The sequence below is a fragment of the Oculina patagonica genome, chromosome 13, assembly GCF_052425735.1.
Source record: "Oculina patagonica isolate OP01 chromosome 13, crgOcupat, whole genome shotgun sequence".
NCBI classification, from domain to species: Eukaryota; Metazoa; Cnidaria; class Anthozoa; order Scleractinia; family Oculinidae; genus Oculina; species Oculina patagonica.
In genome coordinates, this window is record NC_135770.1 from 14,244,688 (window position 1) to 14,257,970 (window position 13,283).

A 13,283-nucleotide genomic window follows, 5' to 3' on the forward strand; every position below is an offset into this window, starting at 1 on the left:
CTGACAAGGTCTTCTGTTGAAACTGGTATAATGTAGTCGCGTATGGTAATGGGTGTTGAAAGTAAATGCAAAAGAGATTTTTCCATATCAGTACGAGAAACAAACAAATAAATAAATAAAAGTACACATACATTTTTATTCAGTTTGCAAATAGACTCAAGTGCCTTACCTGTAAAACTTTGGATGGGAGTGTTTCTTGATGTAGTAAGATGTCATGCTCATTGATTATTTCTAAAACAAAAAAAAAATCACTAAATTAACATATTTTTGATACTGATCATTTCACTATAAATCAATGTCACTTAACTATTTTTCTACAAGCATCATATAAAAAGAGCTTTAATACAGTTTTGAAATCAGTATACCTGTTCCCTCACCAGCATAGGCTGAATATTTCATCCGTCTCAAAGGTTGTTAAGAGTCAATTGTGGATTTTAAAATGAGATCGCTTTATACATGTAATTCAGAAGAAATTTTAAGAAACGGAGTTTGCTTTGGAAAGCCCTTTGTTTTAGCATCTAAGAACAAGATAGAGTCCAGTGGTTCTACTGGACTTGAAGTTGGAAAACATGCGCGTTGACCAATGTGGTTCAAACTGGAGAACTTGGCATGAGATTAAAAATGTACAGCTGCACATTCTCTCAGACAGATCACATGTGGAGTAGGAGCAGTAGCCTTTTTACGCCTTGTTTATGTCTTTTACTGAATTCATTGCAGCTTTGTTCTGGGGAAAGCTCGATTGGCTTCAATTTATGAAATCACCATACCAAGATTAGAGTATTAAACTGCCGCTCTGAAGGCGAGTAGAATAATCAGAGAAGCATTTAAAAAAGCTAAAAAGGTTAAAAAGTTGTTTAAGTTCTTAAAAAGAAAACGTTTTGTTTTTAAGAGCTTTAACAACTTTTTATCCTTTTTAAATTATTTTATTGTGCAACATTATGGAAATCAGAGAAGAGTTGGAGATTGAAGTGGATCGAGTGAATTACTGGACTGACTCTACTATAGTGCTGAAATGCCTTAATGACGACTCTCAATGGTTCCAAACCTTTGAGTCAAATTGCCTCACTGTAGATCATCTGTTTCAGACTGGAGATATGTAAACTGAGATGACCATCCTGCAGCTGATATACACTGATGGAGTATTTAGAGCTTGATGGCATATAACAAGAAATATATAGTCTGTGGTGAAAGGGCCCTGCATTCCTTTGGAAAGACGAAAACTGCTCACCTCCAATGAGTGAGGAGCCTGATGAGCTGAAGGACAGCGATGCTGAAGTAAGAAAGGAAAGTCAAATCTTTTCTACCAGTGTCACACAAGATCCACTTGACAGACTGATACATCACTACTCTTTCTGATCGAAACTTAAGAGAGCATTTTCTTGGCTGTTAAGCTACAAGAAAATTGTTCGAAGCAAAGTTTGTAATAAATTTTTAATAAAACGTTCCCTTTTGAAATAACAGCACTCAGAATTGAAAACCTGACGGCAGGAGAGTTGAGTGAGGGAGCCGAAGAACAAAATTTGACAGATGCAGAGTCAGCATAACCAAATGTGTTAAAACACTTCCAACATGTCACCTGGTTTGAGTGAACGACAGGTCAAAAGGTCATCCTTGGTTTTGAAGTGGAATCCCAAGTTGAGAAATGATTTTTGTCAGTTAGTGAAAGACTGGAGAGTGCTCTAATAGATGAAAATTTGAAGCATCCATTTTAGCTTCCCAGTCAACACCACATCACGGAGCAAATTATCCAGTATCACAGCAGTAAGGTGGGCCAGGCCAGCTTGGTCAAGAAACCGATCTGTCATCCCTGAGGGGAAGGTTCTGGGTTGTGAAAGTACGTTCTGCAGTGCACTGCTTGTTAGAGAAATGTCTCAACTGCCAGAGGAGACAAGCATCTACCAGAGAGTAGTTCATAGTCACGTTGCCCGAAGACAGCATTACTCCACATGGAGGTATCTTGGGACTATACATGTAGAAGTGAAGAAAGGAGAACATTGAGTTAAACGTTGGGGTTGCCTATTCACATGTTTAACTGTGCGGGATTTACTTGTGGAAGTTGCCCATAGCCTCACAGAATACAGACTTCATGATTTATGCACTGAGATTCATAAACCTTTTAGGGTACCCTAAAGGGATTCAAAATGATTGTGACTCAAATTTTACCAAAGCAGATAAGGAACTAAAGGATGCCGTTGACGAGTGAAATCAGCAAACAGTGGATTTTGCGCACAAAGAGGCATTAAATGGATCTTTAATCCTCCTGCATCTGGCCACATGGGGGACCATGGTAGAGTATGATAAGGTCTATACTCTCTTTTGAAGGAACAAGTGGCTTGTGATGAAGTGCTGTCGACTGTTCTAACATAAGCAAATAACATCCTGAACAGTTGGCCATTAGCACCATGGATGGCCATTAACACAGAGAGAGCCTGAAAATGAGGTTGTTAAAACCCATGGATGAAGAACCCTGGCCTTACACCTTATCATCTGTTTTAGCTGCGGCCATGCCCTAGCTTGCCCCCTGTGGCCATTAGTATAAAATGTGGAGGTGTTCAAAAATGAAGATGAATACATGTGTTGTACAATTTTGATAACAAGCTGAACTGCAGTGACACGTGAAAAGTTCAACTGAATTATTTTATTTGTGTGAGTTCGATTTTGCTAGATTGCCAAACTCAATCAAACTCCATCCACAAATTGAGTTCGATTTAAGTGGGTTTGATTTACAATGCTGGGAGTAGTCATGGATATTTGGATGTACAACTTGATGTATTAAAGTTAAAGTTCCGAGTTTTCGACATTTGTTTAGTATATGTGTAGCACTCGGGATATCTGAATTTTAAATAGCCAGTAGTCATTTTATAGGCTTAATCCATGCAAAAACGCATTTTAAATCAACAAGTTCTTAGACGTTGATTTTGTGATAAAAGTTAACGCTATTAAAGAATTAGGTGTTAGAATAAAATTGCAAGTCAAAATATAGTAAAAGCGCTAAAAAGGGGTGTAAATAATGTAAATATTAAACAGGGCACACGACTTGCCTATGTTTGAGGCCATGTGACATAAGGGTCATGAAATGCTATTTTATCTTATACGTTCACTGTAATTTGTAATGACGGACCTCGGCTTAATTCAACTGATTGCGAGGAATGCTCCATTTAAGCAATAGAGGACTTTTCCGTGCTACATAGCCTCATCTAAACACGAGGGGGGTTGAGAGAATTTGAGACAGTTATGCCTACATCTCGGGTTTGCATAACTTTCGAGAATTCTCCCAACCACCCGAGATGAGGCCATGTAAACACAGAAAAAAGTCCTCTTTTGCTTTTAGGGAATTTGGTTTATTTACTTCTTGATTGAAATCGATTTTCTCAAAACGCGCATTTGACAACACATGAACCAATCAAAATTTGTGTTATAAGAGTTCAAAAAAAATTTGTGGGAAGTCAAGCGCCGTGCCGATGCAAGCGATTCTACGTAAATCTTGCTGAAAATACGGAAAGTTTGGCAAAAATTAAAAGAAATGCTAAAAAATACGGCTCCGTAAGGAAAGAACTTCAACATTAGGAGTTTACCGTAAACACCCGTGGATAAGCCGCACCCGCAGTTAAGCCGCATCCTGAGTTTAACAACTCAAATGATGGAAAAAAAGTTTTTTGAAAGTAAATCAAAGAAAATCCAAAGTCGAGTCTTTAGGAAGTCTTCTTCATCAAAAGTAAACTCAATGAACATTGAAACATAAAATACTTCAGTCTTACCCACAATTTTAGCTCTTTAATATAATGAAAACCAACTTTGACATACTATGGGTGATCTTTTTCTGGCATTTGTTAATAATAATAATAATCAATAATAATAATCATTTGTATAGCGCCAATTCCATACATTCAAAGGCGCTTGACAATGTTAAAAAGTAAAATATTTATTCAATAAATTACAATTTACTTTGAATGTTAAAAAAATAAAATATAATCAATATAAAAAGGCCTCTCTAAGTCTTGATAATTATTAAAAAAAATTAAATATTAATTACGTAAATTACAATTTACTTTGGATTAAAAAATAAAATATGATTAATATAAAAAGGCCTCTCTAAAAAGTAATGTTTTAAGCTCTTTTTTAAAAACGTCAAGTGATGTAATAAGTTTAAGTTTCTTTGGAAGCGCATTCCATAGTCTGGGAGCGGCAACTTTGAAAGATCGTTCTCCATAAGACTTTAACTGGTCGGAGTATAGTGCTAAGTATTGTGGTGCAATGCCATTCAGCGCTTTATACGCGCTTTGTTGACAGGTATTTCTTCATTCAACGCAGTTTTTCCATAGATTTTTGTGTCACAACAACCAGAACTTGCGTTTGCCGAACGTTCGTAGCTTAGTAACCAGGCATTTGATCGGACGCGAAAAATAGGACTAGGGCAAGAACGTAAAGCAAAACAAGATGGCAATGGAGCAATCTCGAGCCCAGAGTGACCCCCTGGCTCCGCGATCTGTCAGCGGTTGGTCAGCGGTAGGGTCGCCGGGACTTACTCTGGGAAACTGAATTTTAATTCAGTTGCCTACTGGTCCTCACAGAACAATGGAAATCGACACGGAAGTCTGAAAATCTTCCCCGGAAGTAAACCAAACCGGAAACCCCGGAAAAACATTTTTTGTTTTCCATGGTCAAATGTTCAGATGTATCACCTTAAAATTTTGCAAAACATCTAAGAACTCTTGATATGGCGCTACATAAATGAAGTATTTTCTAATTCTACCATTTTTGAACTCAAAAGATACCATGAATAAAAAAGGACTTCCTTTAAACATCAATTCTGAACGGAGTTTTAAAACAACAACGATGGCATCACCAAGGACAAGGTCGATTAATGAAAACTCAATTTATAGTTGACTTACAAATCTCGCTAGAACTACTGTTTTTATTCAAATCTTTGTTACGGTTGAAAAACTGAATATCGCAGACAGTGCTCGATTCAAAATAATAACTACTAATAACGCAGAATTTGAACATTACGCGTTGTTGTTTTGCTGAAAAAAAAGGAATTGTACAATTGTGTGCACGTGAATTGCGTGAATTGCGTGCACGAGTTGAGTCGCCAAAATGCTAATTACACCTTTTGAATAGCATTGACCGGTGTAGCCTTTAATGTCTTTATTAATATTACCGCCATTCGACGAGGAAAAAATTATTTGCTCGAAAACATGCAATCTATCATGAAAAGATGTGCTGTCAGCGAGAAGCCTCTGAAATATACGAAAGTCGCCAAACAAAAATTTTTATCAACAGAACAATAGCTTGTCCGTGCGTTGTGCATTATGTTAATTTTTTTTCGCCGTCGTCTGCATAACAACAACTGACACACGCAACAGTCTTCACAGGCGGAATTCTGGAAGGCAAACAAGATCTTTGATTTAAAACCAATATAGCAGTATGCTCAAGAAAGAGACTAAAGGAAATCAAAACACCAGACGCTCTTTTGTTAACTCTCTCTTTTGTTAACTGCAGAACACGTTTTTGTTATGTTTGTTGCTTCGATAAACACCAGTTCTGTCGATACTTTGTTTTAGATATTGTTCAACTTTCTCGATTTACTTCCGTTCTGGGAAATTTACTTCCGTTTAGACATGAGAGCATGCGCAATAAAAACCGGAAGACCAAGGTTCTACCTGAAATCGACCTGAAATTGATCTGATCGATTCCAGTTTCCCAGAGTCCGTTCAGTACCGACATAGATGGACTCTGGGCTCGAGATTGGCAATGGAGGCGTTCGGGTTTCGTGGCTATTATATCGACAAATTAAAGAGATTTGGGAGCCATCTATTGGAGATAAACTCTTTTGCAATTATTGAACTTGGTTCTCGCTTTGGCAAATAATTCATCTACTTGTCACTGACAAATCACGATATTTTGCTCAACCTCGTCCAATAATTGTTAATAAGTGGCCTATTAATAATACAAATAATACGCAAAATCACTACAATTAGGCAAAATAAAATTCAACAACGCACACTTGAGCATACTACCATCAAAATACCATCTTTATTATTTACCCCAAAGAATTTATGCCTCAACAACATTATTACGTATTAGGGTTTCCTAGACAATTACAAACTTGTATTTCACTCTTTTTTTACCTTCCAGTTGTGGTCCATTGTTTTCATCCGATGCAAGAAGAGACAGCTTACTGAGGCTCAGAAGTGTCTGTTGAGGCAAGGAACTCTTCTTATTGATATTTACTTTCTATTGTTTTATTTTAATGCTGCATGTTTTAATGAAAGCCCTCTAAAGGCCTGGCAAAACAAGGAAACATGTTTCCAGAAACATGCTTGAGGCATGTTACCAGGATTGTTTCCTCGTTTTGCCATGTTTCCATGCCGCGCAGAAACACAAAATGTTTCTGCTGTGAAGCAGAAGCAAATTTTGCTTCTTGGAAACAAAATTAACGCTGGAAACAATGCTTCCCGGGTGGCAAAACTGGAAACATTGGGGAAACATGCACGTGCTACAAATGTTTCTGGTCATGTTTTCTCGTTTTGCCAGGCCTTAAGAGGACATGTGGTTACTGACTGTAGTAAATGAAAACGACAATGATGGAGAGTACTCTGTTGGTACTTAATTTTGCAATTTTGACGAGACAGTATTTACCAGTGTTGTAAGTTACAAACATTGAAAATAATTATGTCAACAACAAAAAACGTTCACGGGTCTTCGTTTAGGTTAACCTTCAATGCTCTCTAGTAAGCCTGTTTACTGTTAACAGCTCTTTGTATTTGTATGGGAAACACTATTTTTTATTTGAAATTGATGAGTCTTGAAGTTAACTGGTGGCCTAATTTTTTAGAAAACTCGATCGTGATGTGTTCAACTCTAGGTTCGACCTCACCACATACCTTTTTTTTACATTTTCTTTTCTTTTTCTTAGTGTCTAGTGTTATTCTTGCATTAAGCAGTGCGTGCAAGTCCTGAAAACTCCATTTCAAGTTCGTAATTTTGGTTAAATTTCCTCCTTGACAAACGACCCAGAAACGAAGACTTAAAACCTTAATGTCCACCTTTTTCTGCTGTTGAGTATCCTTCAGATTCATTTCTTTCGATTCTAGACTTCAAAAGATGCATTTTAACCTTTAATGAAAAAAAGACATTGCCTTGAAAGGGCCTACAGTTTGTACAACAGACACCATTTTTTTTCTTTGGTCAACTGGAATACGTTCAGAACGTCTTTGGAATACTTCGGACGTATTTGGAAATCTTCAAACATGGTGGTGTTGTCTTCAGAAATCCTGGCACTTTTAGGCTAAAAATCTCACACCTTTAACCTACATGTAGGAAAAGTTGACAGGTATAATGTTATATTTTTCTTCAGATCTCTAAAATCCTTTCAATGACACCGTCAAAAAATAGATTTTGCTTCAAAGTGGAATACTTCACACTTAATTTGTTAAGTAAAGACCAAAGGATTCGCAAAGATTTGAAAGGTAGCTGATTAATAGCTTTATAACATTACTTGACTTGACGTCTAGCCAATCGAAAGTGAAACTTAATTGTCATGTCAGCACATTCTTTGACACAAACGTTATGGTATTTATAATTACAGATTCTAGCCTTGCTAAAATATATTTTTCTTTCAAAGCATGAAAATTTAGTGTTTTCTTTGAGTCAAACGCTTCAAAATCGTTTATTTCATTCTAAACATGCTACATGTAAGTAAAGACTCGAGCCTGGCTGAGCGGGCCTGCGGGGGCATCAGTCTGATCACTGATAAAGTGCAGAACATGAACTGCTGCTGCGTGCAGTTAAAAACCACTGCATACCCCAAAAATAATGAAAACACTCCACATTCCTCAAAACTAAACAAAAACACCTCACATACCATAACATAACATTTCTTTGATGCACATGATAACAGATAAACGGCAGAATGTCTATAACATTGATATAAAATATTTTCATCTTACGTGACTTGGTATGTCTTATTAGCACACTCGTGTAGGCATCTGACTGGGGATCGAGAGGTCGTGAGTTCGAATCCCAGAGGAGACATTTTTATTTTATTTTTTTTAACCCGTAGCACTAAAATGGTTTGTTTATTATATCACTCTGTATATCTGGGTATTACTGTTAAGGACCCAACGTCCATTCTAAACGCCATGAAAAGCTTTTACAAGCAGCTTTATTCATCTCAAAAACAGCTAGCAGATGCAGACCCATCATCTTTCTGCGAATATATATCTCAACCAAGACTGGATGACGAGAAACAAAGCCTTTGTGAAGGTTTAATTACCGCAGAAGAATGCCTCGCCGCATTAAAAACTTTTCAATACAACAAGTTGCCGGGCACGGACAGTTTATCTGCAGAGTTCTACCTACGCTTTTGGAAGGAGCTGTCGGGCCCTCTGATTGAGTGTCTCAATCATGGCACCTTACTGGGAGAGCTTTCTATCTCGCAGAGACGAGGAATTATTTCCCTGATCCCGAAAAAGAACAAGGATCCTTTACTGCTTAAAAACTGGCGCCCTCTCTCTCTCTCTCTTAAATACCGACTATAAACTAGCAACAAAATGTATTGCAAGGCGTTTAGAGAAGGTACTCCCCCTGTTAATAGAGCCGGACCAAACGGGGTACATTAAAGGCAGATTCATCGGTGAAAATATCCGTCTAATTACAGACATAATTGAACAACATGAGAATAAGGAAGGTATGATACTCTTTCTAGAGTTTGAAAAGGCCTTTGACTCTTTAGAGTGGGACTACCTCTTTAAGGTCCTCAACATTATGAACTTTGGTCCAAGTTTCCTTAACTGGATTCGCACATTCTATAGCAATATTTCTAGTTGCGTTATCAAAGAGGAGTGAGACAAGGGTGTCCTCTTTCGGGACTGCTCTTTGTTCTCGATTTAGAACCACTCGCACACCAGATAAGAATCACTAATTGTATCAAAGGTCTCGAAAACGGGAATAAGATCACTAAACTTAGTTTGTATGCGGACGACACCACCGCTTTCATCCGCGATCAGTTAAGCAATCTATCGGGTCTGAAAATTAATAGATCCAAAAAAAATTTTTATTTTAATTTTTTTTATTATTGCAATACTGACATTACTTACAATTTTACTTACAACCGCTACAATACTAACGTTATTTACTAGCGTCACTTACAATATTGACGTTATTTACAACACTTAACACTTAACTATCAACACTAACTTACTCACAATACGAAAAAATCTTACAATACAACATAGCTTACAATTGCTTACATTCAAAATAGCTTACAGTTTCAATTATATTAACGTTGCTTACTTATAAAGTGCTACTATGATCAAATTTTCACCCCTTGCAATTTTAGGCGTTTCATAGAGTATTAACGAAAGATTCAAAATGCCGTTTTCCGTTTTCAAATATCTTTTTTAGTTCCAGAGATATTTAAGCTTAAAAAAATCGTAAAATATGCAAATTAGGGGATTGATGACGTCATCTACTCAACCCAATTTTATGTCAGGTACAAAAATTGAGTTATCTCGGTCATTTTACTGCAGAGACCAATGAAACTTGGCACTCTAATAGTTCTACAGGTAACACACGTACAGTTATAATTAAATTATGTTAGCATGGCAACTCAATCTTTTCCAGTCCCCACCAATTTTTTTAATATTTTTGAATTTTTCAGTTCAGAAAAATTAAACCCGGGCAAGACGTCTACCTAATCCATTCATATGCTTGCCAGATCACGCATGTAAAGCAGTTTTGGCAAATGACAAAAAAGAATGCCAGAATTGGCCAGAAAAGCCTTTAGTATCCGTGGGATCTGGAACCTAGTCTGTTGCCATGGTAACCAAATTGTTAAGTTCATATCGTGAAACACGACTAGTAGGGTATTACTGCAAAAAATCATAGACTTCTGATACAAATTGGCTGAGATATCACTTTCTTCATTTTTGATCAAAATTCGGTTGAGTCTATGACGTCATCACTTTGCTAATTTGCATATTTTTAAAACTTGAATATCTCAGGAAAGAAAAGAGATATTGGAAAACAGTAAACGGCATTTTTCATATCATAAAGAGTACTTGTTAATATTTTAAAACGGTTAAGAAAAGAAAGATGCAAATTTCATCACAGTAGCGCTTTAATGATTTGAAATATAACAAAAAGATAAATATATGTATATTGAAATATTTTGCAATTAATCTTAAAGTATAACTCAGAAATGTTGTTGGGCAGTGCAAAAAAAGAACGATAGCCTCATCGTCTTGGGGTGTTGGGAAGAATATGAAGGAATAAAGCGATTTTTTCATCTAAATTAAATGAATTAATTTGAGCCTAGGAGAGAGAGTAAAGGTTCCCATTTCTTCAGATTGGAATTGGGTGTATGGGTTTCAATATTAAATTGTGATTGAAGGATTACAAGAAACGTTTTTACATGTGGAATTTTGTCATTACATCTACAGCACCAAATGTAGTGTCTTGCTAATAAAAAACAAAAGTTTAGTTGAGGAGAAAAATTTGAAGTATCAGACTTGAGTACAAGAAATATTGTTATGTCTTTGGGATAGTTTGGAGGTATTAACTGAGACTTTTGAAGTATTTCAGTTAAATTACACCAAAAGAGTTTAATGATTTCACATTGCCAAAAAAGATGGATCAGGTCTTCAACACAATTGCTACAGAAAGTGCAGTTTGGGTCTTCCTTAATTCCGATTTTTGTTAAAAACGAATTAGTAGGAAGAATTCTATGCAGAAATCTATATTGAAAATTAATGAGCATTGTGCTTTTTGTACACCTGGCAGCCAAAGTATAAGCGGTTCTCCAATCCACGTCAGTGCCGCGTTTCTCTGGGGCAATATTGGTGTTCCATTTTGTTTGACTTTTTATTGGTACAACACTTTTGGAAGAAAGCAGCTTTTTGTAGACAACCTTGTTTCCCTTAAGGGTTTTAAGAAACAGGTTTAGGAAAGGTTCGGTTGTGACTGGATCCTTGGGTTCATCTGGTAAATTCGAATGCTTATATAGATCTTTAAGAGCAGATATAATTCCGTAATATTTTAGAGAATCGATATGTATTTTGTAAGCGTCTGTGAAGTCTTTGTAGGATAGATAGCTGCAGGAGTCTGCTTTCATTAAATTTTTGACCTTGAGGACGCCTTGAAGGAAGAGCTTTTTGTCGAAAATTGGCTTGTTTTCAATCCTGAGCAGCGAGTTGTGCCATAGGGGTTGTTCAAGAAAGTGTTGCCTGCTTTTTAAGACATTTTCAAAGCTGGCTTCCGACCATATTTCTAGCAATTCTCTTATGAAAAGGTTTTTTACTGGTATTGTTTTAGAGCAGTCCGCTTTGCTCAAGTTACCGTTGAAGACTAAGTTCCCTCCAAATTTGGCAAATTTGAGATCAAACAATTCTTTCCATTTTCCATGGTTTGAAGGGTCTAGGTACTTTTGAATCTAAGTTGATTTCATTGACTTATTAAATAATGTTAAGTAAATCATTTTTAGACCTCCTTTATCATAGTCATTTATCAACACTGTTCTCTTAATTTTGTCCCCTTTTTTGTTCCATAGGAAGCTGTAAAAAATGTCGTTTATTTCGCGGATGACGTTTTGGTTTGTTGGTAATGGAGCTAAGATATATGTTAAATGATGTTAAATGGGAAGCCAGCAGACTTTTAATTACCAAACTTTTGCCGATTACGGATAAGCGGCGATGTTTCCAACAATTCAGAACGTTTCTAATTTTCTCCATTTTTTCATTATAATTGATATGTTGCGGCTATTTTATAATCACAGTTAAGAAGGGTTATCGGGCGCCAGTTTTTAATGAAATGTGGGTCTGAACCTTTTTTTGGTATATTAGTTTAATAATTCCTCGTCTCTGTGTAATCGAAAGTTGCCCTGTGTTGTAACCGTAGTTCAGGGCGTCAATCAAGATAGAAGATAATTCGTCCCAAAAGGTTTTGTAGAACTCGGATGGAAGGCCATCAGTTCCTGGGCTTTTGTCAGAGTCCATGTGTTTGAGGGCTTCAAGGCATTCTTTTTCTGTTAACTTACCCTCACAGCTGGTACAGTCATCGTCGGTCAGTATAGTATCGCTAGCAGATTTAAAAAATTCATCATTTGATGATATTGTGTTTTCTTGAGATGTGTAAAGATTTCTATAAAAGGTTTCGCATTTACCATTTTCGAAGATATTTGGCTATACCTTCGGCCATATGTTGGTTCAGATTAACTTGGGGACGGCGGACGGTTTCCGCTTGCTTCTTCACGCCGCCATCACTCGGCCCAGTCTAATAGATCAAAAATTGAGGGTCTGTGGCTAGGTCGTTGGAAAAGCAGATTAGGAAAAGACGAGCCTTTTGGCATTTCGTGGCCGAGAGAATATGTCACTGCACTTGGAATATGTTTCCCTTATTGCGCGAATGTTGGAATCAAACTAAACTTTGATGAGAAACTTACCAAACTTAAAAAAGTTCTTAACATCTGGTGCAAAAGAATCTAACCATCTTAGGCAGAATAGCCATCGTAAAGAATTTAGCAATCGCCAAACTTGTTTATTGCTGCTCCGTCTTAAACGTTCCTGCCGAATTCATAAAAGAGGTCAACAGCATCATCTTCTCCTTTATCTGGAATTTCAAACCTGATAAAATTAAGAGAAAAACGCTGATTGGCCAAGTCTGCAAAGGCGGTCTAAATATGATTAACTTTGAAGATGTTGTAAAATCCTTCAAGATTACCTGGGTTAATCGTTATTGTGAATCGGCTGGCAGTCACTGGTGTGCCCGCCTTGATTTCTTATTAAGTAAAGTCGGAGGAGCTTTTCTATTTCAATGCAATTTCGACCTAAAATTTCTGAACCTCAACAATTTACCACCTTTCTATAAAAAATATTCTTAAGGTGTGGGAAGAATTGAATTACAAGGAACCGCTTAATGCTAATTAATTCAAACAAGAACTTCTATGGAACAACCGGTTCATAAAGACCAATGGTAAAACGGTGTATTATAAAACATGGGTAAATCAAGACATCTTAAAAATAAGTGATCTCCTCAACAATCACGACCAATTCCTCTCTTTCGAAAATTTTAAGCGCAAATTCAGCGTTTGATGCACTTTCCTCGACTACGCCGGAGTTCTCGCTGCTATCCCCAAAGCGTGGAAAAGAAAAATCACGTGCAGCAGTGTTGGTGGTGTTAGTGAACCCACAAAGGCTGATTCAAATAGCGATGATATCGTCTCCACAAAAAAAAGCCTGTTTGATGCTTGCGGAAAGGTCCTTCTATCCCCCTGTACCGTCGAA

At 36.9% G+C, this 13,283-nt stretch overlaps 1 protein-coding gene across 3 annotated transcripts in view; it reads right to left on the reverse strand.

Moving 5' to 3' along the window:
- The window catches only part of LOC144637238 (nuclear pore complex protein Nup133-like), a 241,123-nt gene that overhangs the window by 27,689 nt on the left and 200,151 nt on the right, over window positions 1-13,283 (reverse strand). For 2 of the 3 annotated variants that reach the window (XM_078496367.1, XM_078496368.1), the window contains exons 32-33: window positions 6,132-6,198; window positions 170-231 (exon numbers count right to left, since the gene is read on the reverse strand). In XM_078496367.1, the coding sequence (XP_078352493.1) occupies window positions 170-231; window positions 6,132-6,198 (129 nt within the window). Of the gene's footprint in view, window positions 1-169; window positions 232-6,131; window positions 6,201-13,283 lie in introns of those variants that run through there. The other variant, XM_078496369.1, reaches the window with a different exon arrangement.